Source organism: Zeugodacus cucurbitae, chromosome 4 (assembly GCF_028554725.1).
Source record: "Zeugodacus cucurbitae isolate PBARC_wt_2022May chromosome 4, idZeuCucr1.2, whole genome shotgun sequence".
Classification (NCBI taxonomy): domain Eukaryota; kingdom Metazoa; phylum Arthropoda; class Insecta; order Diptera; family Tephritidae; genus Zeugodacus; species Zeugodacus cucurbitae.
The window spans coordinates 22,553,600-22,578,334 of NC_071669.1; the positions used below are offsets into that span (position 1 = coordinate 22,553,600).

A 24,735-nucleotide genomic window follows, 5' to 3' on the forward strand; every position below is an offset into this window, starting at 1 on the left:
GTTTGATTTTCTTATATGCAATTACTTACTTACATGTGTGTATGACTCTATATTGTATATTTGTAGATATCCCAGTATATACATACCTCTCTGTGTGTAGACACACTTGTTGGTCTCCCATTATCATGAAGGGCAAATTTAGTATGCGTCTTTTATCTCACCTCCGCTGTTGTTGTGTACATATATACTAAACTCGCTTGTTTGCCCGCCTTAAAATATGCATGATATTTATTTTATCAACCGGTTTATTGATCAAAGCAAAGTGGTTCAGTCAACATAGAAAATCACGTTTTCGTATCAGTAAATGCGAAGCACTCCATAACCAACCTCTTAGCCATTTTAAGCTTTGCGGTTTAGTACTATAATGCTTTAAGAAATGTATGTATATGTATACTACAAATATTTGCATAAAATTGTGGTAAAAATTGCAAATTATCTCAAGTTCCCCTGCGTCGTTGACTACTTCAAATATTTATGCAAAAATATTGCTTGTTTGGTTAAGTCTAAATATAAACTCATATGTACTTATTTAAAAGTAATATCTAGTATTATGACTTGGAAGGAAACAAACTGAAATCTATAATGCATACAATTTTCAATTCAGTTAACCAAAAATAATAATAATAACAACAATAAAATTTTAACGCATTTTATTAAACATGTTCTGCAATTCGTGAAGAATATACAATTGTTTTTCGTAGCAATTGTTTATTATTTAGGTACATATAGTAAATATACAAGTATATATATGCATATATTGTTACTTAAGCTTGGGAACTTCATCGATATTTGATAGTGGCGATTCCAACAAACAACTAGCTAATAAGATAATCGTATATAGAATAAAAAAACTCTCTACCTTATACTTCCAAGTATTAAATTCAGCTACAACTTTGTTGTAACTTTCCTCAAATCCTTTGAAATCCTTTTTCCAAATCCTTTGAAAATAGTGTTTTTTCACTTTGGGCAAAAGTTCTTATAGATTAATCTTTTATTTATTTTTAACTATAGGATTCTTTACATCTGTGTAGTTTTGTCTAATTCTAGAATTTTACCAATTTTTTTGGTGATATAAACGCTTTTTTTTATAAAAATATAAGTCATGAATCAAAATTAATAATTATTTCTCTTTTCCCTCTTTACAGCTATCATATTACCACTGAAGGATTTATTTAATCCTTGATATACTTCAAATACCTCAATAAAGGCTTAATTTTTTAATCGGTGAGTAATATTAACATATTTTTTTTATAAAAAAAGGAATAGGACTGATGACTAGTTGACCTATGACAGGATATTTATACATACATAAATATATTCTGCGTACAATTGAGCAAAAACTGCGACATCTTAACTTTGTTTTATAGACAACATTTATTAAACCAAAAGACTGATTAAGGTCAATCCGTGGTTCAAAATCTTTCGAGAGTAAATGATGTATGAATCGAAAGATTGTGAATAACTGAGGCATCCATTCGTTTTATAACCACCGATCATTCAGTAAACCGTCTTAAGTGCTGATTAGTGCATCATTTATTGGCAAATTCTTGATAGAATTGATTTAATAAAAGATTTCGATATGCTATATACATACATTGTATATCTGATAATGCATCTAGTTAAGTAATGTGTTATTCACAATCATCTACATAAAGCAAGTAAAATCCAATAAGTATTTGTTCGTATGCATTTCAATGTTATTCGATATACCATTTGAGGTTAATATTCTAATAAGGCTTGACACTTTTGTCGGTATCGATACATGTTCGCATAAAATGAACATTAAGGTGTTAAATGTTTTGGGTAAAAATATAAATATATTAAATATAAATATAAAATAAAATAAAATGAAATAAAATAAAATAAAATAAAATAAATTAAAATAAAATAAAATAAAATAAAATAAAAAAATAAAATAAAATAAATAAAAAAAATAAAATAAAATAAAATAAAATAAAATAAATTAAATTAAAATAAAATAAATTAAAATAAAATAAAATAAATTAAAATAAAATAAAATAAAATAAAATAAAATAAAATAAAATAAAATAAAATTAAATAAAATAAAATTAAATAAAATAAAGTAAAATATAAGAAAAAATAAAATTCTGAAATGTTAAACTGTTTAAAAATATGCGTTATTTACATAGTTTCTTTAAAAAAAAAAATAATAATAACACAACCCTAATTCCTTTTAAATACCTGCTTGGAAATTATGCCATTTTTAAAACGCAATTTGCAATTGTTTGCGACATCTACATATTTGTACTTATGCAAATAAATATTTTGACTTTGAAGACTCCTTGACATCTAATAGGGGCAAGCGACTGCAAACAGAGTGGTCTGTAAATCCATATAGAAATAATGAGTGTAGCTGTGTACATAATTTCTATCACAATATTTACAAAATATAATTAATTCGCAGTAAATTAGAAATCTTGTTAAGCATTACCAAATTATTTTCCTTTAACATTTTCTACAAGCTTTTGGAAATTTTCCATTTTTTCGAAATATTTATAATCTTTTAATTTGTTTGTTACTAAGTAAATGACAAATATTTAATTTCCCTTTCTTATCACATTATTTAATACTCAAATATTTGCAGTACACAACAAAAATATTTATCAACATATTAGTATTAGTAGTGGAATTCAATAATTTGATAATATTAAAGAAACAATAAAGGTGATAAGAAGAGGAGTTAACAAAAATTGTGTGTTGGAATAATACAGAAATTGCTAAGAATTAGGAAATACTAAAAATTAGAAAACAATGATAATAATATTAGTTGCATGGACATTTTTAGTCATCAGTGCACACAAAGTAGCTTCGAAAAACAACAAATAAAATTCATATACATACACACAAAGGAAAACCTCATAATTAATTTTTGTTTACATGCTTCAAAGTTCAGCTGAATTCCACTAGATATTATGAAATTCGGAAAATCGCTTTTAAACAAAATATTTACTCAAATTTGTGTACTTTGAATAGATGCTACACATACAAAATATTTTTAATTAGATCTTCGACTATGTGGACTCTAATGGTCTAGAAAATTTCTTCCCTTAGCAATGATTCACTCTCAAGAACACTATTTCAAAAGGCTTTTTATTTTCCTTACTTATTGAAGACTATTCAAATATTTATTTTGGGAACGTCTCGAATTAAATACAAGCTTGAGTAAATTAGCTCAGGCACTATCGTTTGGATGTTTTAATTTGGTTTAGTATCTGTAATTTAAGCTAAAAGTTAGAGTTTTTCATATACGAATATTGATATAAAAAATATGAAAATTCAGATGTAAGTAACCATCTTCCATTTCAGTTGAGAGTTTTTATGTTTGATCCAAAAAAAAGTTTTCTCAAAGGTTTGCTAGGAATCTAAATTCTATACCAGCAAAATATTCCTGATTATTATCGCATATAAGATTATATTTTTTCCCAAAAAACGCTATTACTTCTCTATAAAATTTCTCTAAAAATCTCCATAATATTTCTCTATAAAACCCTGTACTACCTTTATCAGACCCCGGTTTCAAAGACTTTCTTGCAAAAACTCAATATCTACTTTATATTAAGACACGAAGCAATTTCGTAAGTTTTTTGGAATCATGCGTCAGTTCTCTGAGCAGCGATGTAGTTAGCGGTATTTCACCGGTATTGCGTAAGACAAACTCTTTCATCATTTAACGAACTATTTATAATCCATGATTATCCGCTTTCTTGGAAAGGATTTGGCGAATTTCATTTTGCAGTTGCAATTGCGCTCAGCTACACTTCCTCTCTGAATTTATTGTACTTTCGAACGAAGGTTAGATATGTATACTCCTCTATACACTTTCATAGATGCATAGAAATCGATCGATTTGTTACCAAAACATTTTCGTATCTCTGACGTGACGTATTTACATGCATTTCATTGCAACAGCAACAACTACCAACAACAAACAACATTAAGCTTAAAACAGCAACAAAACAAACCGAAAGAGGGGCGCGTACCATTTAGCCGAATGCAATGCGAGCGCATATCTACGAACGCTTAACTGCGCTGAGAGCATGACGAAGCTACTTTCAAAGCAAAACAAGAAATTTCAGCAAAAAACTAAAGCAAAGCAAAAATCGCACATTGAACGAAACTATGCAAAAGCAGGCAAAAAAAAGTAGCTACGCTTATCGCCCATACAAACTACATACCGCTACCCGCCGCTTCCCCATTTGTCTGCGCCTACTCGCATGCTACACAATGCCAACAACACGCTGTCACCACATACCAGCCCCTCAACCAACGAGCCACGCTACGCGAATGGTGAATGACTTGTTAGACGGGCGCGCTAGCAGCTGTGGAAAGCAACAACAAACAAAACAAGCGTCAAAGCTTTGCAGCTGCCGTTTTGGAGGTGTGTGCGGCGCGCAACTGCTGCGAGTAAACGTTTGTATGCAGCAAAAACGGTATGCGAAGGAATGGTGGAGAGGGCGTGGTGGATGTTGCTGAGCGCGCGCTCGTGAGCTCGTGAGTAGGGATGGCAACGATTAATCATTTGATTAAATTAATCGATTATTTTCATTCAATTTACGATTTAATTGCATCGAAACACCTTTTCTAATTACTCGACTATTACTCGAGTAATTGCAAAATAATCGCAAACAGCATTTTCAAATTTAATACATTTTATGTTCATCTAAGTTAGCTTACAAGGGTCGAAATTGGTCACATCAGTCATTAATGACTGCAAACGTTGTAAACATAGTGAAATTCTAATATGTCAAGGTAGTTTAATATCAAAAAAAGAATGTCGGGTAACACTGTATTTACAGTTAAGTCAAACGCTTTTTACGTTCAGTTGTTTGAAGAGCAATGGCGCCAGTTAAAACCGAAGTGTGGAAATTTTTTAATAAAATAAGCAATAACTACGTTAAATGTCAACTTTGCTGCAAAAATTTAAAATTTTCTAATAATACATCAAATATGTTGCAGCATTTAAAATTAAAGCATGCAACTGTAGCCTGCAAATTGGTGGTAAGTTGGAGCAATCGGTATTACATTTTAAATTTCTTCTAGTTATATAAATATATGTGTACAAATTAGACTCTGCAATCTAGGAGTAAAAACAATGTTTCCCTAAGTGATGATGACACTGAAACCATGATTGAAATGCCGAATTGCAGCAGCAAACCAATTAATGAAAGCCCTTTGAGTGAGGGGCCAAGCTTCAGCAGCAAGAAACCGAATGAAAGCAGCATGATAGAGCTACCCAGCTGTAGCAATAAAAATCCTCAACCCCTCATTTCTAAAGTCTTCCAAAATATTGAAAACTTTTCGCTTCATGGCTCAAAGAACCAAAAGCTAGTGGAAATGGTTATTAAGGATAATCTACCTTTTGACTTTGTTGAAGGTATATTAAAATACATTACAAAACAAATTGATAATTAATGACGCTTTTTGTTCATTTATTTTTTAAAAGGTAAAGGCTTCTTAAGTTTCATGCAGCAACATTTTCCTCTTTACAAAGTCCCAACAAGAAATACCATCAAGGCTCACATTGAAAAAATGTACGATGAAGAAAAAGAAAAATGTGTAGCGATGCTAAAAACTTTTTCATATTTGAGTTTAACGATAGATATCTGGACTGATGTAGAAATGAATAGCATGCTTGGTGTGCCAATTCATGGTGTAAATGGGACGAAGCAATTTAATGGAACAATTGGCGTTTATAAATTAACGGAAACACATACTGCATCACATATTTCCGAAGTTCTCATTGCTGCTTTGAAAGACTTTTCTATTGACGAAAAACAAGTAATGGCTGTAGTGACCGATAATGGTGCAAACATCGTAAAAGCAGTACATGATTCTTTTGGCAAAAAACGCCATATTCCTTGTTTTGCACACACCCTCAATTTGGTATGTGAAAACTCACTGAACAATCCTGAAGTAAATGCAGTTGTTGTAAAATGCAAAAAAATAGTTAAGTGGCTAAAAAGAAGTGTTAAAGCTAATGATGATCTTCGAAATATGCAAGCTGCTGCCGGAGTAGCTGAAGGCAAAATGCTAAAGCCAATTTTGGACGTGAAAACACGTTGCAATTCGACTTACTACATGCTTGAACGGTTCATTAAACTATGGTCATATATTAACCAAATACTCCTCAACTATTCTGACGCACCGGTAATGATAACATCTAAGGAAAAAGATGATATCATCGAAATACTCAGTGTATTTAGACCATTAGAAGCAATGACTGTACAACTAAGTGGTGAACAACGAGCAACGTTAAGTCAAGTGATTCCATTAGTTCACTGTGGTCGGGAACAAATAGTGAGAATAACAGCTAAACAGCCAGTCGCTGAACAACTAAAAGATGTCGTGTTAAATCAGTTTGATCGTAGATTTGGCTACATCGAACATTCCTTTTTGCTAGCTGCATCAACATTACTCGACCCGAGATTCAAAATAATTCATTTCAAAGACCCATTAGCGTTGTCCCCAGTTATAAAGTTTTTACGTACTGAAATAACAGTTGCAGATGATACTATGGAAACGGGCAGCGAATCGTCAGTGGAATCGGTAGAGAATGAGTTTGATCTCTGGGCTCCTCACAAAACTCTAGTGCACAAAAGAAGGAGGAAGGGCAACGATTTTACATCTCCACAAGATGAATTGAGCTTTTATTTGAATTGTCAGGTATTAGAACTAAGTGGAAACACTATTGATGCTTGGGAAGAAATGAAAACCGTTTACCCAAAACTGTACGGACTTTCAAAAAAGTATTGTCATCTACTTGGTACCTCAGTACCAGCTGAGCGGCTTTTCTCAAAAGCGGGTGCAACTGCGACCGAAAAACGCAATCGTTTGACAACAAAACGTTTATCGAAATTGCTTTTTCTTCAAACTTGGTTGAACAGAGAATAAATTTTCTTGACTTCAATGAATATATTTTCCTTTATGCTAAGACAAATGAATTTTTAATACGATATTTTAATTTTATTTCCGTTTTTGTTTTTGTGTATATACCAAAATAATTTGAATGTCTGAAATAAGAATATAGTCTCCTATATTTTATTGGTTTTATTTTTACGCAAAGTTGCAAAACATAGTATTTCAAGCAAAAGGCAATTCTTTTACTTTAAGATTGCTGTACGAATTTTGAAAAATTTAATGTGCTACTTAACTTCAAATATAGGCCATTTTCTCTTTTAGGATATGTCTGGGACTCTGTGATAGAGCATTATAATACAAGATTCGTCGCTGAAACTTGGTTGTGGTCTTTATGCAAACATTGGAATTAATCGATTAATCGATTTTTTTACATTAATTGCAATTAATTGCAATTATTTTTTTATATCTTGCAATTAATCATTTGATTATTTAATCGATTAAAAAAAAAATTTTGCCATCCCTACTCGTGAGCAGAATAACAGGCGCACGCGATTTACTAGCTACATAGCAAGTGATATATGTACATATATATGTATATATGTATGCGTATATGTGTGTGTGATGCGTCCGCACTAACACCAAAACGCACCAAAGGCGGCACATTAAGGTGTGTGCGGCACACTATAGTGGTTGGTGGATATAAGTTTTTATATTTCATGCGAGAGGCGAATTTTTTAGCATTTACTTGTAAGCATTCGCGCGGTACACAGATAAAGTTCGATTTACGCGCTTAGCTGGAAATTAAACGACAAAAACAAAAAAAAGACAAGAGCAAATAATACTCGAATCGTACTCAGCAAGTTGATATACTTATATAAAGCGGAAATAAAAGCAAAAGTGTTTGTTGTAAAGGAAAGCAAAGCGACACAGGAAGTGCATTGAAACTGTGTGATAGCGCATATCAGGATAACCAACAGCAATATCGAGCAATAAACACAACGTAAACGGTACTTAAAGATACGGGATATTTCTATTGTAAATATGTACATAACATTAAAATAACAGTGGCAGCAAAAATACGTACAACTACGCTAGTCAGTTAAAGAATTTCAGGAGCTGCGAAATTTTCGAATAAAAAATAACAATAGAGCAGCGCAGATAAGCCAACAAAAGTCGAAAAAAACACAAAAAAAAATATAAAAAAAATTAAAAAATTGCGTGAGTTCAAACATTTTGGCGCAGTTTTCTAAACGCTTATACCCGGCTTTGCTATCCAAAAATATATATAATTTTTTGTGAAATACGCCAACATCAAGGACATCAAAGCAAAAACAATAGCAACATAAACTATAAATAAAAATCAAGGAATGAACGTCAATGTCACGGCATAACGGAGCATGCGTCAATATTTCTCATTGCCAAAGTGTGGGTGTTATTGAAGCGTCAGGACGCACAACTGCACGAAGTCGTAAGTAAGCTGGGTAAACGATAGCGGGTGGCCAGCACTACAGAAAGCCGAAAACCGAAAAACCGAACGGTAAATAACGTGTGAGCAGCGAACGCCAGGAGCACAAAGTCCAAAACGACGAATCTGCATTTAACAGTTAGACGAGTAGCAGCAAACAACGGCAGCAGCAGTAGAGGCAACAGAAGTGCACTATTTTTATGATTAATCATTCCGTGTATAACATTGACAATAACACTCGAAGGACATTGCGTGCGTAGTGGTAAAAAAAAACAACATCGTGGGAATTTATAACAAATATAAAAAAATATATTCAAAAATAATAATTTTATGCAATATACATATACTCGTAGTATAGTGCGTGAGTGCAAGTGAAAGTGAGTGTGAGACACTTGTAAGAAGGCGTTTTCCAAATAGCAGACAACTCAAAACTTGTTTCAGCAAAATTTTTCGCCACTCAGTTACAACTGTAATTCAAACAAAAAGACGCATTTCAACATTCCACAACTCGAAATAATTACAAGAGTTAGAGCTGGCATATAGCTTACGAAATACATTTGCATAATTGAAAGGAATCTCATTTCGGCAGACATTGATAGTGCTACTAATATACTACAACAACAAGCAATTAATTAGTGCAACCACGAAAGGACTACCAGCAAAAAGTATTAAATAATCCAAAAACCAACAAAAACGCAAACTAGCAACATGTCATCGGCCTCAACGGAAATTACGCCAGCCAAAGTGGGCGTTAAAGAGGAGAGCGCCCACCTGCTGGAGGCGACGGACACCGGTGAAAAATATGGCTCGAACAAAGCGGTATGCAATGAAAAATCTATAAATACTGTTATACTACATGAGTTATATTACAAGAATATTAGTATCCCTTGCACAGTTATTTCATTTCAACGGAACCCAATATTTGTGCTAATGATAAATTTTATTACAAATCATATATAGTGAGAAAAAATCCTAACAATATCATATCCCTATTGAACTTTCATACAACTTCGCTTCACTTCAAACTTGACAGCGTTTCATGGAAAATAATTATTTGGAACCTCTGATTCCGCATTTCAGTGGACAATTGAATGCTCTAAAATGCAGTTTTAGTATCATTTTTTATATTTCTCTATTAGTCTGTTGTAGATTAGAGTTTTTTATCAAAATTTCACCTAACTAAACTAAAAATTTGATATCCCTATTTCGTGGGAAAAAGTTATTTGAAATCAAGCTTTCACTGCTTTTACAAACAAGTGAAAGCTTTAAAGTGATGTTCTAGTTTAATTTAAAAATAAAAAAAAAACAGTGAAAGCTCCAAAGCTCAATTTAGACTTATTATCTTAAATAAATTAGTAAGAATGATATTACTTTCGGCCTCTTTATCAAGCTTCCACTGATTATTTCGGACAAGCAAAAGCTCTAAGGACTATTTAAAGCTTGATTGTATATTTCCTTAGAGTTCGAATTGCTATAGAATGTTAAAAAATATTTACTCATAAGTTTTTCTTCTAGTTTTCTAGTTTTCAAAAAGCTCTTTTCCATATGTTTATTGTCATAATTCTAGTCTAGACTGGGAATAATTTTCTAGCGCTGGCTAAACAGTTATGCCTACATTAAAAACTAATAACCGTTAAATAAGCTATTAATATATATATTTATGAGAGTAGTAATTGCGAAAGTTTAATAACTGCATGCCAGCTGGTTTAATGCTTGGCAAATGCAAACCAAAAGCGCAGCCAAGCCCACATTTGACCACAGACCACCGGTTGCTAATGCATCTATTAATAGTTGTTAGTGGCAGTTGACCGCCCAAATATGCAATTGCAAACATTATAGCGCCAATACAGGCGACAACGTTGTAAGATTCGTATGAACGAGTTTTGTAAGCGTTCCAGCTTGCACTTTGTAAATATACCGCCAACTTTATTGTTGTCACCACACGTTGGCGCGTTCATTTGCCTAGTTTTGTTTCTTTTCAATATTCACTACTTTATTTGACCGTTTTGTTATTATTGTTGTGCTGTAGCTTTGCTTTTTGGCCTGCAGCCTTACCAATGCTAATGGAAAATTTTTTAAGACGCAATATGTGTGTCTGCGCTCACACAAGCGTATAATTGTTTGTATTGGTTATATGTATGTTTGTACACAAATAAAGTTCAGCTCACACTTCCACTCACGAATAAGCGTTTTTTCCCCCAGTTCGAGATAAGTACACATGCTGTTGACGCAGTCACATTTGCTCCAAAGTCTGCTATTAGCATACAAATACTCGTATGCATCGGTAGTTGTTATCTCGCTACTGGTCTTCAACTATCTAAACTAGTTTTGGTTTTTAACGCACAATTTTTCCATAACACGGTCTGCGTATTGAACACAGTCTTTGTATTGAACTCGTTGACAATTTCTGAAAGAATATTTACTATATGTAAGACTCATTGTTGCTCGTTCAATCGCCTTAAAATATGAAGTATACGTAAATTGAAGTTCTAAAGCTTGGCGGTAAACAGCAGAGAACCACTTAAGATCACCTTTTAGGGCTAGATCATAAGATGGTCATAAACTCGGAGTTTACGAAACATAGTCATAACTTTTTGATAGCATATTGAAAATTATGATCGAATTGTTTAAAATTTGGCGTAAATTTGGTGTTTTGAAGACAATTTGAATCTTGATCCCAATGTCAACACTCGAAAATTTTTTATTACCTCAAAACCTCAAACTTGAATGTGTTCTTTCATGCGAAAGTAATGTATTTTCAAATATTGGATAAGAGTTGGTTAGTCACAGGAAATAGATTGCAGAGATCTAAATCCAGAGGCTATGCCGTATAAAAGCGAACTTACGATATTAAAGCGATATAACATTGATCTTGATAATCAGTTGTCGGAGCATCAAAAATAAACTATTTTCATCAAAAACAATTGTCATGTCTACATGTATTTCAATTTTTTTTTATTCTAAATCACACCTAATTTTGTTTTTTTTTCACTATTAATTTTTAATTAAGTAATTTACACCATTTTTTTCTCATATAAGGCAAACAAACACAGCCTATTTAAAAGGCTATTATTTATTTAATTCTCGCATAATCAAATTCTAAAACATAACAGCATTTATTTGCATGACTTTACTTTCCCCCAAAAAAGCAGATTTAGTCACTAACACGTGTATTGAAATTTTTGTCAATAGTCACTAATTGGTATTGATGTGTAATTAACCTCAATTTTCGTGCAATTTGGAATTTTTATGCATACAGTAATTGCTCATACGCATGTACTTTTAATGACATTGTTTTTGCTTCCGAATTTTATTTTATGTTTTTAAGGCTATCGCAAACAGGAAGTAAAATTTTCCAAATAATACCAAACAATTAAGATATTCAATTCAATTAAATAAGAACTTTTTTACATTTCAATTAACATAATTAATTGACTCAATTAGCGTAATTACTTGTGTTAGTTATTATTATATTATAAATATTTGTTATTAAACCTGGAGGGTCACCTGAATCACATGATTAGTATGAAGACTTTTATACCATAAAGATAGTAAAATAAAAAGGAAAAGCTCAAGTTGTTTTGAGACACTTATTCCGAAGTATTATTTAACCATAATAAAAAGAAGCGCAGCTCTACAAAAGCGATGCTTGGAACAAAAATATACTATTCTAAGCCACAGACCACAACATAACCTTCTCAACAGTACATGAATAGAATTCAGTGCTAAATTTTATTTATATGTACATTATAGCTATAAAACCAGAAATTTAACCACATTTTATTGATATTAATCAGCAGCACCGACATTTTGACAAATTTATAGAAAAAGGAAACCTACTATGCGCACCTAAATAATTTACATACAAACAAACAGCAGATAGTCTAGTTAAATATGTATACAAACAGAAAGACAAATGTATCATATGAAATTTGAGCTTTTGTAAATATAGAAAGATTGTCGTACAAGTTGTCATTTGCGTCAATTGTACGTAACATATTGTACAATAATAAATATACATACATACATAATACTCGTACTTTACGGCAGCATCTCTGTTAACCACAATTACAAATGTTCAGAGCTCAAATATCCTTGTCTGAAATGCTGTAACTCAAAGTGTATGAAAATACAGACAGCACTGAAATAGATTCTTGATATAACTTTAGCAATAATTGCTTACAAATATCAACAATTACATTACGATTACAATCCCGTTTTCATGTTACTGATGCAAATTATCGCGCACCTACTGTTGCTCCCTTTTGTTACCCGGTAATTATGCCACAGCGCGGCTGCAAGGTTAAAAAGGTCATGCATTACCTAATTTCAATTTACTATTTATTTATTATATTTGCTGCATCATTTATACTTAAACTTATTATCTGTATTAGTCCATTACTCATACGCCTCGTAGAGATTTTTTTTGCTCATAATTCTAAGTGAAATTGATAAACAAATTTGAACAAAATAAACAATGATTTTCATTCATACGCCTTTACACCACTTGGCATTATTCACTTCGTCATTCTCTAGTTGTGTTCATATAAATCGCTTCGCTTTAGCATGTGGCTCTCGTCGTCGCCTTTGCACAATAATGTTTGTTCCACTTTTGGAAATTGGTGCAAATAAAATTGTATGTAAACAATGAAAAATCGGTTAAGGCTGTTAATTAGAGTAATGCCACTGCTCTTTTCGTTCTAGAAGTGCTGGATTGCGGAGAATATTTTCTACCATAAATAGGCAACACTTCAGAGAACTACTTTGCATTACATGTATTTTTGGACACAGTGAAAGGAATACATAAAAGTTAATGAAATAGTAAAAGAAATAGGAAAACAATTCGCGATGCTCTCAAGCTTCTTAGAAAGGGTTATCTATTTTCCTGCAATAAATAACCGACAATTATTCATAATCATACCTGAGAATTTAATAAGGACCCCCCATCTAGTTCTTATAAGCGATTGTTAGGGCACATGTTGGAACAAACGATATGTATACTTTGTGTAACACCAGGCTTCTAATTGTGTCTGTAAAAGTACTGAAGTCCTTATTGATCAAATTGTTGTTTAATCTTTTAGTTATGTGCCCTGGACCATAGAATCATATATCCTGAATCATAGAAGAGTTATAGAGAGTACTAAGTCTTTGACAGTTTTATATACCATATACACCAATAGTACTCGTATATTTACTCGGATAAATAATCTTAAATTATAGTAAGAGGAAGAACATCAACAGATTAATCAAATATATATGAATAGGAAATTCCTTGAATGGTGTTCAAAATGTGTTACTTTTGATTTTGCATGATTGTGGTATAAATAACACCCTTCAAAATTTTCTACTGAAAGTTTTTCCCTCTGCCTATTCCGCTCTTTATTGTATTACCTTATATTTCACTTAATTGCAATTGAAAGTCTCATCTTTGTAATAATTAATGGAAGATTACTTTTTTCAATAACAAGCATTCTATTGGCGATTCATTCAGAAATATAGGGGTTTGCAATAGAACCGAAACGAACAGTTTTTTAAGAAATTAAAATGATATTTATTTTATCTGGAAGTTACAACATTATTCAAATGGATTTTAGCCATCGGGGCTACAAAGTTCGATAAATTCGAATCGAACTGTCAAACTTTCAAATTAACTGTAATCAAAGCAATCCCCTCAAACACATTCTAGTAAATGACAGGTAATGACAATTATAAACTTTCTTCGAATATCGAATTCGAATTCAAAGCATCCCTGCTGGAGAACCCTCTATAAACCCGTGAATAATTTTCTTTTATTTGGCAGAAAAAGGTGTGAATTATATGGCTGAATTCTTGTTACCAGCTAACAAAGCATTTACTGCGAATCTCTAATTGTTTTCTTATCACATGCCATTGTAAATAGTTCGAAAATAGTACACCCAGGTGTACATACAATATTTATGTCGATGTCTACATGATAAAGTGTAGAAAAAGTTTGGGGTGATTCATTGCTTATAGATTTATAAATATTGCGCCAAAATTAGAAGCTATATGAATAAAATGCCGGAGAAGTGATAATAACAGTAAGGTATGGAAGGGTGAATATTTTTGCTGCAAAAGCGTCCAACCTAACCCAAGATATATATATGGGGCTTACAAGCTATATTATTGTTGAGTAAATATGTATTTTTGGTGACCCCTGCTTGTAATCATCGATAATAATAGCAGGTTAAGCGCTGCTATAGCCTAACACAGCGCTTGTGGGTGGCTTTTCAATTACGGTATGCGTGAGCAACCTAACGTTGACGCAGGTGACAATGAAGACCACACCGATGTCGTGCATCATCAACTGCGGTGAGTAAGCCACCCACAGGCATTCGCATTATTTTCAACGCTTGACTTTCAAATGAACTCTGCGCTTCGATAAGCATGTTGACAAAAAAAAAAATAAAAAGCAAAAACAAGAAAGGAGCATTATTGCGCATAAAACATTTTTAATATTGACGCACAAATATTTGAAATGCATTGGAAGTCAGGCATCGGCTTCCAATTCCTTATGCTTTGTTCTTCATTCATTCTTACTCAAGTAAGAAGGCAAATTTATATAGTGATAATGCAAAGCAAAAACAAAAAATAATCGCATTAAATCGTTTGCATTTCTTTGCGTTTTATCAGCCGCAGCGTGGGCGGTCATTAAACGGAATTCGCAAACAATTCGCTCAAATATCAATAAGTTCGGAGCTGGAGTGGAATATATTTCACTTATGTATATGGTATGTAGAGCAGTACTCGTTTGGCATACCAAACTTCGGTGTTATAAATATGCTTACACAATACCTGACGGCATTCACTTCCTTGAGTATTTTAATAGGACTGGAAGTCGCTCGGTATTAGGGTGTGCAATGAATTAAAAAGAAAACATAGCAAGCAAGAGAGAGAGAGAGGATCTTGATAATATTTAAAGATATTTTTTTAATAATAAAAATTAAAAATTTACAAATTATTTATCTTCTCTAATAGCTCTCTTCAATTCACCTTGCGTTAGAGAATGCCTAATCGAACTTATTATTATGGTTTTCAAATGAGTTTTGTTTCTTTATTTGGCTAAGAAATTCTTGTTTTCCGCGCTAAATAACATTTATTAATGATTTGTCTTCGAGTTGAAATCAAAACTTTCGTCTTCTATAAGAAAATTGTATTTTAAACGAAGTCTAAAAAAATTAATAATAATTAATAAATATTTTTTGTTTAATAAAAATTTTTTATTATAATTTTTGACAATTTAAATTTTGTTTAAATTCAGATAAATGCTAATACTGATAATTCCAAATATTCCTCTTAATTATGAGTGTCATAAATATTGTTTAAGAACTCACTCGAGCTTATTAAGTACCACCCTAATGCTTTCTATTATTTGCACTTTGTACAGTAAATATCATAGTATAGCATAGTAGCTGGATGCTATCAAATCAATGTCACTGATATGAAATTACAAGAAAATAACAGAAGGGCCACTATCAGCTAGGCTATTCATAAAACTGCCCACACCAACAGCACCCTGTAAAGGAAGCGATAAAACGGAAGGCATGCCATGTAACATAATACTTACTTGTTTGTATGTATGTTAGTGTATATTAAAGGTTTTTATTGACAGTAATAGTTTATTAAGTGATTGAAGCTTGATTTAGTCAATAGCGTTGAAGTGCTTTATGCTACTCATAGTAAAATAAATATATATTTATATATACATATATTATACACCGATTAGCGTCATTTTTATTTATGAAGCGCTCGATATTGTACAAAACTACAATAAAATTATACAACAACAACTACCAATTGTCACTGTCAACACCTTTTAATATTCAAAAGCTTTCTTTTCCACGCAATGAAATGTTAATTAAGGTCAAAGCCTGACGTTAAAAACAATTGCCACTTTTCACTTTACACACTAAATACATATTTACTTATACTTGAGTGCATATCTATATACATATATACATTTGCATGTGCGACTGCACTACAGCGTACGTGGCGAATATTAAACATTTTATTGCGCAATAATTTATGCGCTTTTATGTGTATTACTATCCCCACTTTGAACAAAACAAGTACGCACAATTTTCATTGATGCAGTATAACTCAATCGATGCTTCAAATTCAATTATATGCACACATTCATAAGTGCATGCAAACATGTTTGCATGGAAGACACTCAAAACAATTATCTAATGAGACTTAAAGGTGTCAGTCAACAGCAAAATAATATACATAACAACAATACATATACATATATAAATGAATGAATGTTTATTTGTACATATATCTGTGAATATTTAAAATTGTTCGCATACACTTGCTTGTCATTTTATTCAAATCGACGGTATATCAAATAAGCCGCACGTTTGTTGTATATATATATCTAAGTGTGTGCATTATATATAGATAAATTTTATTATAACTAATCCGGAAGTGCAGGCGCATAACGGTTAACACATCTGAAGGCCTGTAGAAATTCACATTAACTGTTTAATAATAGTAGCATCCGGTCTAATGTGTGATATTCTGAGTAAAGGTTAGAAGCAATAAATATGTAAATGATACATATATAAATATTATAAAGATATACATATATAATGCAAATAAAATCAAAATATCTATTTTATTTCTATTTCATACCTTATGGCAAAATACTGGAGTCTGAATATGACAGAACTGACCTATTTTTCATATAGTATCACCTTCCTGTATAATATAAGTCAGATAACAATGGTCTTTTGCGCTGATTTTAACATTCTCAGAAAATTATCGATTAAAGTTTTGTAGGTAAAATGTCTTAAAGAAACAATGCACTCCGTTATTTGGTTTCATTGTTTGATTGAACACTTTTTCAAAAACCATATCATTCAAATATGAACACCGCCAATTTTTCTCTCCCGTATTACCCTCGTTTACAGATATATTTATGTTATTACCTCTAATTATTAGCTGATAACAATCGTTTACTAGTTGTTAGAATTTGATCAACTCATTGCTCTACTAATTTTGCTTTACGTCACAAATATCATATAATTTATCGTTATCGTTATCCATTTAGTATTATCTGTCGCTAATGAATTTACCTTTGTACTTACGTAAACACTCACATTCGAAATCGACCAAAAATCAAGTAGTTGAGCCAAATTATCAATAATCTTGAGATATGTGTTTTGAGCATATTTTTATTTATGTTCTTTTTTTGACCAACGAATTGTTTATCTGTTTATCGAATGTTTTTTATATGTTTCGTAAGTGATAAGCAACATTGAACCATAGAAAATATTAGTACAATACCAATTATTAGTTTGACTCGCGAAAAGCTTTTTGAAAAATTATTGAAAAAAGTATTTCTGCACAGGAACTAATAATAATGTTTTCATTAAAATTTAGAAAACAATTTTCCTTTAAAATAACAACTCACATATTCTTTGAAGCTTTCATTAAACTTTTACGGCTTGCAGGACATTTTTTAGACATTGAGCTTTTACTCCAGTATGGATTACAGCAAAATAAATATTTTCCGAGCTTTTGCAATTTGTATGAAAACAGCTTTTTCGGCATTTATTTTCAATTTAATTACATAAGTTCATCTAACTTGGTTATATGTAATTAATTAACTCCTTAATAACACAACTTTCTTTGATAAGGTTGTTTTGGATAAAAAGGTAGCTTTTTAACTATTGAGCTTTTACAAAGTGTAGTTGAATCGGATAAAAGCTAAGAATTATTAGGTTTTATTCTCGATCTCAACTTATCAAATCCTCAGCTTATTAATTAGTGAACCTCATTGAAGGTTCAGTAGTAGGAATGCTGTGGATAGAAAAGTGTATATTCTGCCTTTGAGCTTTTACTAAAAATAGTTGTTTTAGAAACAAAGGTTTATTCCGAGCTTTCACTCTGTATGTTTATATGACTTTATAATGCAAACTGAGCTTTTACTTTTTTGTTATGTGTAAAGCAAATATTCCATACCTTAAACACTGGAGCTATTGAACGACTAAAGTAACTTTAAAATGAAACTACCTTTTGAATTCCCAAAGCTTCCAATAACAATAATATTATTCCTAAAGCTCTTAAAACATTTCATCATCAATTTGTCATTTTTCTAAATTAGCTTATAATGAAACCCACTCTTCCCAATCCTCCAATAATTTATGCTTAGCTTAAACTTGAAGGTTTTTTATCTGTCAACATTTTAATATGGTGCCATCAGTTATTGCCAAAAAATATATAGATCAGTTTGTCATGCTCGTAAATCCTCGTAACACATTTCATTTCCTCGCACAATCCCTTAGTGCAAAAATTAATATTTATTTTTTAATTGACTGTTATCTTAAGAGCTTTTCAGTTGACCAGATAACAAAGCAGTGTTGTGGGGGGTCTGCACACATATTAAATATATATAAATATGTACGTAAGTATGTATAATCTAACAGATATCTAGCGCTATCACGTGCGCCCGTTTTGATGAATTGACGAAAGACGAGAGACTAACGACTTAACGACTCCTACGCAGTTATTAGACATTTTAATGTATGACTTTGACTTTCTTTTTAATTGTAATATTTAAATGAATATTTACACTCAACACAGACAGTCGTGTTAAATAAAAAACTAATAATTTTATATTATTTCTATAACACAGGACCAAGAGAACTTACTCGGCAGCAGTATGGTGCACGGTGCGAGTCAGACCAACTCCAAAACATTTCCGCAATATGTGGCCGCTTTATCGGCTGCTGGGGGTGCCTTCGCCGCTGGTACCCTGCTCGGTTGGACATCACCGGCAGAGGTGAAAATTTACAATGGCGCTTACGATTTCCCCGTGAGCAAAGACGAATTCTCCTGGGTCGGTTCGGCCATGACATTAGGTGCGGCTTGCGTCTGCATACCCATTGGCATACTGATCAATTTGATTGGCCGTAAATTGGCCATGTTACTGCTGGTCATACCGTTCACCATCGGTTGGGCTTTGTTGATCTGGGCACAAAATGTCGCTATGATGTATGCTGCACGTTTCCTGCTGGGTATTGCTGGTGGCGCTTTCTGCGTAGCCGCACCAATGTACACTGGCGAGATAGCGCAAAAGGAAATTCGTGGCACGCTTGGCAGCTTCTTTCAACTTATGATAACGGCTGGTATATTGTTTGTGTATGCCATTGGAGCTGGCCTCAACGTCATGTGGATGAGTATTGTTTGCGGTTTGATACCATTGATCTTCGGTGTCATTTTCGTCTTCATGCCAGAGTCTCCCACCTACTTGGTGAGTAATTTAAGTCAATTAGTCTGAACGGTATAAATGTAATAACTTGTTGTTGTTAATTCACAGATCATTAAGAATAAGGATGAAGACGCTGTCAAATCCATTCAATGGCTACGTGGCAAGGACTATGAATACAAGGCTGAGATTGAGGAATTACGCGAAACCCAAGAAAAGATCAAGGAAAATGAAGTATCATGGTTGGTCGGTCTGTCACGTCCCGTTACTCGCAAGGCTCTGTTTGTCAGCTTGGGTCTTATGTTCTTCCAGCAATTGTGCGGTATCAACGCTGTCATCTTCTACTCGGCCAAAATTTTCGAAGTGAGTATTCTTCAACCTTTTAAAGATCATAATAAAGTGTTTTAGTGTTGTGAAACCCTGAAGTGAGGTTAGAATCTAGCGAACGAGCCTTTCTTTACCTATTGGTTTGAGTTATTGGTTTATTTACTAATTCTGTTTACTTCTTCTCACCCCCCAGGACGCAAACACCGGCATTGACGCGAATCTTTCCACCATTGTCGTCGGCATCATGCAGTTCATTGCCACCTTTGTATCGACAATTGTTGTTGACAAACTTGGACGCCGTCTATTGCTGCTCACCTCGGGCACCATCATGGCGCTGTCCACCATTTCCATGGGTGTCTACTTCTACTTGCAAGATCAGGATGCCGCATCAGTTACCAACATCGGTTGGTTGCCCGTCGTCAGCTTGTGCTTCTTCATTGTGCTCTTCTCAATCGGTTTCGGCCCGGTGCCATGGTTGATGATGGGCGAAGTATTCGCTGCTGACATCAAGGGCGTGGCTGGTTCCATTGCCGGCACAACCAATTGGGTTTTGGCCTTCATTGTGACCAAGACCTTCGTGAACTTGACCGATTCCATTGGCAAAGGCGAAACCTTCTGGCTCTTCTCGGGCATTACAATTGTTGGTGTATTCTTCGTGTACTTCATTGTGCCCGAAACCAAGGGCAAGAGTTTGAACGAGATTCAAGCCGAGTTGGAGGGCAAACACGCGAGCACAGCACCTGCAGCAGTCAATGGCGCTGTTTAAATGAGAACGGGAGAGCGCGAGAAAAAGATGAGAACGGAAAATAGAGGCGGTGTATAACTCAGCAACTACACGAGTACACAGGGAATGGAAGGAAGAGTTGCAGTTCGAACTTCATTTTAATGTTGTGCGTAGAGTTAGCGTTTCTATTTTCTTCAAAAAAGCGAAAGAAGTGGGTCCGCACAGGCAGTCGGCTGGCGGAAATATGCATTGCATGTATTAATGCTTTTCTAATTTAATTTAATTTTTTAATTTTATTGGAAAAGTATTGCATCATTTTAGTTAATAACAATACATATACCGCATGATACATGATCACATACATACATACATATGAATATAGACTCTAATATTAAGCCTTAATGTTAAGTTAAAGCGCATACAAGACGAGAGGAAAAGCAGTTATTTATTAAAAAAAAAAAGAAAAGAAAAATCTGCAATATTACGCTTTTCCTTCGCCTTCACTAATTCTACAACAAAGAATTTATAATTTAATGATGTATGTAAGCTTATAGTAGAAATGTAATTGTTATAATTTTAATATGTTATTTTACCGTAATTCGCATTATGTACACATTATATATTTATATTTTGTTTTGTGTTGGCAACTCAAGCTGTTTTAAAATATTTATATACACACATGCATACGTATTTGTGAGTGAAATTTTAATCTGTTTGTTTTGTTGTAACCTAAAAATAACTTATATACTCACTTGTGTCTAGGAAAATGCAATTTTATGTAAAAGTTTTTAGGTGATAAAAGCATTTTAATTTCATAGAAACCCACACAAACACGAGAAAAAGTAATTTAATTCATAAAAAGTAAGAAATATATGTATATCTTTTGCTTATTGAAAAAAATATATTTTTTTAAACACGAACAGCGTTGTAATTTCAAAACAAAAATCGATTTCAATTATTTTTTTTTTTGTATAAATTATGTTTTTATTTTTTTGAAAAACGATTTTGTTAAAAATAAAACAATCAAAAACAACAACAACCGTTGCAAATTGAAAAATACATTTTTTTATTTAAAAATTTTAATTGATTTTGTTTTATTTTTTTAAATAATATATATGTTTTTTTAATTTTTATTTTAAAGAAAATCGATTTTGTGAAAGAAAACAATTAATAACAACAAAAAATGTTGCAATTTGAAAAATAAATAAATTTTTTATTTTAAAAATTGTTTTTATTTTAATTTTTTAATAAATTTTTTTAATTATAATTACTTTATTAAAAATCGATTTTGTACAAAAATTATTCAAAATTTTTTAACACTGTATTTAAAAATAATAATAATAATTTAAAAGCAAAGCAGTAAAGATGACATGAAAATAAAACTAACAGAGAAGACTGAAGGTCACGAGAATATCCTAATGAAATTACAGTTATAATCAAATGCATGTAATGTTGAAAAATCAAGTTGTTGTAAAAGTTTAAGCTGTTTTCAGAGTTAAGTTAGGAGGGTTAGCAACGAGAAACGTGAATGTGTGTGTAAAGTATGTAATCTAGGTTTGTTGGTAAACAAAAAAAAAAAATAATAATAATTCAATTTAAAGTATTGCGGTTTGAAAAACTATTAGCAGCATACCACCAACCAAGCATATTAGAGTTTACAAATACAAAATATTATATTACACAAAAAAAAAAAAACAAAAAAGAAATTACACAAAATACACGAACAAACTGTAAAGTAGAAAGCATAAAAATGCATTTAAAATAAATTAAAATAAAAAATAAACACATTTTCACATACCAATTGTAAATTGTTTTTTTTTATAATTTTTAACAATTTTCTTTCTAACTGCATTTCGTCTTGTGATTATGTGTAAACGCACAAAGACATACCGAATATTTTCTTAACTTTGCAATTAAAAATTTTCAACATTTACAGTTTATTTTAGAAAACAAAACTCTAATACAAAAAATTTTATCTGCCACCAAAAAAACCTTTAGTAAAACCCAAATTAAATAAATTTGTGAATCGTAGAGCGTTGAAAGCAATATTTTAAGCTTTAAACGTTAAAAAATAATTATTCAATTTGTGCAATTATTTGAAAAAAAATGTATTTTACTTTTTATTTACACTCTTTTAGCTCACACTTTTTGTTTAAAATGTTTTTTCGTTTTACACTAAGCTAAAAATACTTTACAACAAAAATTTAATTTAGCATTAAGTTTGTGCCTATTTTGTATTTTTAATTTATTCTCATTAAAAATATAAAAAAATACTGTGTAAAATATTATAGTTCAAGTAAAAATGTGTAATAAATGTAAACATGTTTAAACAGAAAATTAAAGAATGCCATGTTAATACATAACATATTTAATGAAATAAAATAAAATATATTATGATTTTTGTAATTGTACCGTTTGTTTCATTTGGATTAAGAAGATAGAGAAATCTACTTTTAGAGGTTCAGTGCTCAGCTCGCGCTTAGAAAGGAAATACTCTATATATAAAGTAAGGATTTTTTCTAAATGTTATTTTTTATCAACTTCAAATTATAAGTATTAAACGAATTGGTTTTCTAAAAAATATATGTTTTTATTTCAATTACATTAAAATATTTAAATATAAATTTAACCAAAAATATTGGTGTTAATTTTTTCAGTGGAGAGTTTTTTTTTAAATTTGGTTAAAATATTACTATCAGGAATATATATACATAAAATATTGATATAAAAATTCATTAAAATAGTATTATCACATTGATTTGTTTGCCTATATCTTTTGGGAAATATTCAATCGATACTTTGTTACGCATTTGCCTTAATGACCACCCTAATCTGGGCTGGTATGGACTAACAACAACATACCAAATCTCCAAAAGGACTGAATCCAGTTCTTTTTGGTTCTTCGCCTTCTGTGCGGTTATCTGTTTCTTCATAATCATCATCAAGTTTTCGATTGGATCTACATCGCGGCTGTTCCCAGCCATCCAGCCAACTACTTTGTTCCTATTTTAGTCATAAAATCGGGGAGTTGCAAAAACGGAGAAAAATCAAAATTAGTTATGAATGAGATTGATAACAGGTAGTATTAAAAAAAATACTTATGATCTTGGCACTGTGACATGGCGCAGAGTCAACATGAAAGATGACGTCATTTTGGTGTTGATACAGCTTTTCGATGGAGGGCACATATTGGCTTCCAAAATTTGTTTTCAATTAAGTGAATCACTTTTAGTTCATTATAAAAAAACATCCTGTTTACTAGCTACTTACTGCTATTTGTAGGCATTCTCCGCTGAACTGTTCGCCTGACTTTCTCCATACATGGCGGACACCATTTGATACAAAGATATTAAACTTGTATGCAACCGAGAAAATTGCGGTCTATCACTGATCCATCGACGAATTGCCATTCCATGCTCTTTCGCTCATTAATACCGCCCTTCTGAGTATCCGAAGAATCGTTGATGCATCCACGTATCATTAAGGTCTTTTTTAATATCTGACGAGGATTTAAAGCGATCAAGTAGACAAGAAGAGCGGATAAAACTGTCTTGAGCGACTGCCGTCTTTTCGAGTTTTTCAGTTGTTGTAGTTGTAGCGACATAAAACATCCCGTATAAAAAGCTGTTCTGTTTGCGTTGACGGTTACGTAGAGTTCATGGAAACAGCTCTTCAAGTGGATAGTTAAGATGAGTCAATGACACAGGGGAACTAATCATATATGTATACATACTGTCACTGCACTTCGCAGAAAAATATTCTTTCCTATAATAATGATCCATAAGTAAGTCAACAGTGCCGTTCTCTCCAACTTATTTTTATTAGATTCTGATTTTAATCTTGAGGCACTTGTTAAACCAAGGACATAACCCGCAGTATTCGTAACCTAAATTTAGAATCCTATTATCGTAATCTATTATTAGAACTATAGTTTTTGGTGTTATAAGTCCTTACTTATGAAATTATTTCAGGGTATAAGAAAGCAAGGGAGGTTATATAAATGTAATGCTGCATTGTTACATTTCAACATTATACACATGCTGCATGACCTCTTTGAATGTGTTAAATTTTTTACATGATAAAAGAACAAAAAAAATATCACTCACA

At 32.0% G+C, this 24,735-nt stretch overlaps 1 protein-coding gene across 3 annotated transcripts in view; it reads left to right on the plus strand.

The window, feature by feature from the left end:
• Positions 1–22,334, plus strand: part of Tret1_18 (facilitated trehalose transporter Tret1-2 homolog) — a 70,699-nt gene extending 48,365 nt beyond the window's left edge. For 2 of the 3 annotated variants that reach the window (XM_011188115.2, XM_011188116.3), the window contains 4 exons: positions 1,146–1,224; positions 19,005–19,622; positions 19,689–19,940; positions 20,098–22,334. In XM_011188115.2, the coding sequence (XP_011186417.1) occupies positions 19,032–19,622; positions 19,689–19,940; positions 20,098–20,670 (1,416 nt within the window). In that variant the 5' untranslated portion in view covers positions 1,146–1,224; positions 19,005–19,031 and the 3' untranslated portion in view covers positions 20,671–22,334. Of the gene's footprint in view, positions 1–1,145; positions 1,225–8,905; positions 9,164–19,004; positions 19,623–19,688; positions 19,941–20,097 lie in introns of those variants that run through there. The other variant, XM_011188113.3, reaches the window with a different exon arrangement.
• Positions 22,335–24,735: the final 2,401 nt, after the last annotated feature.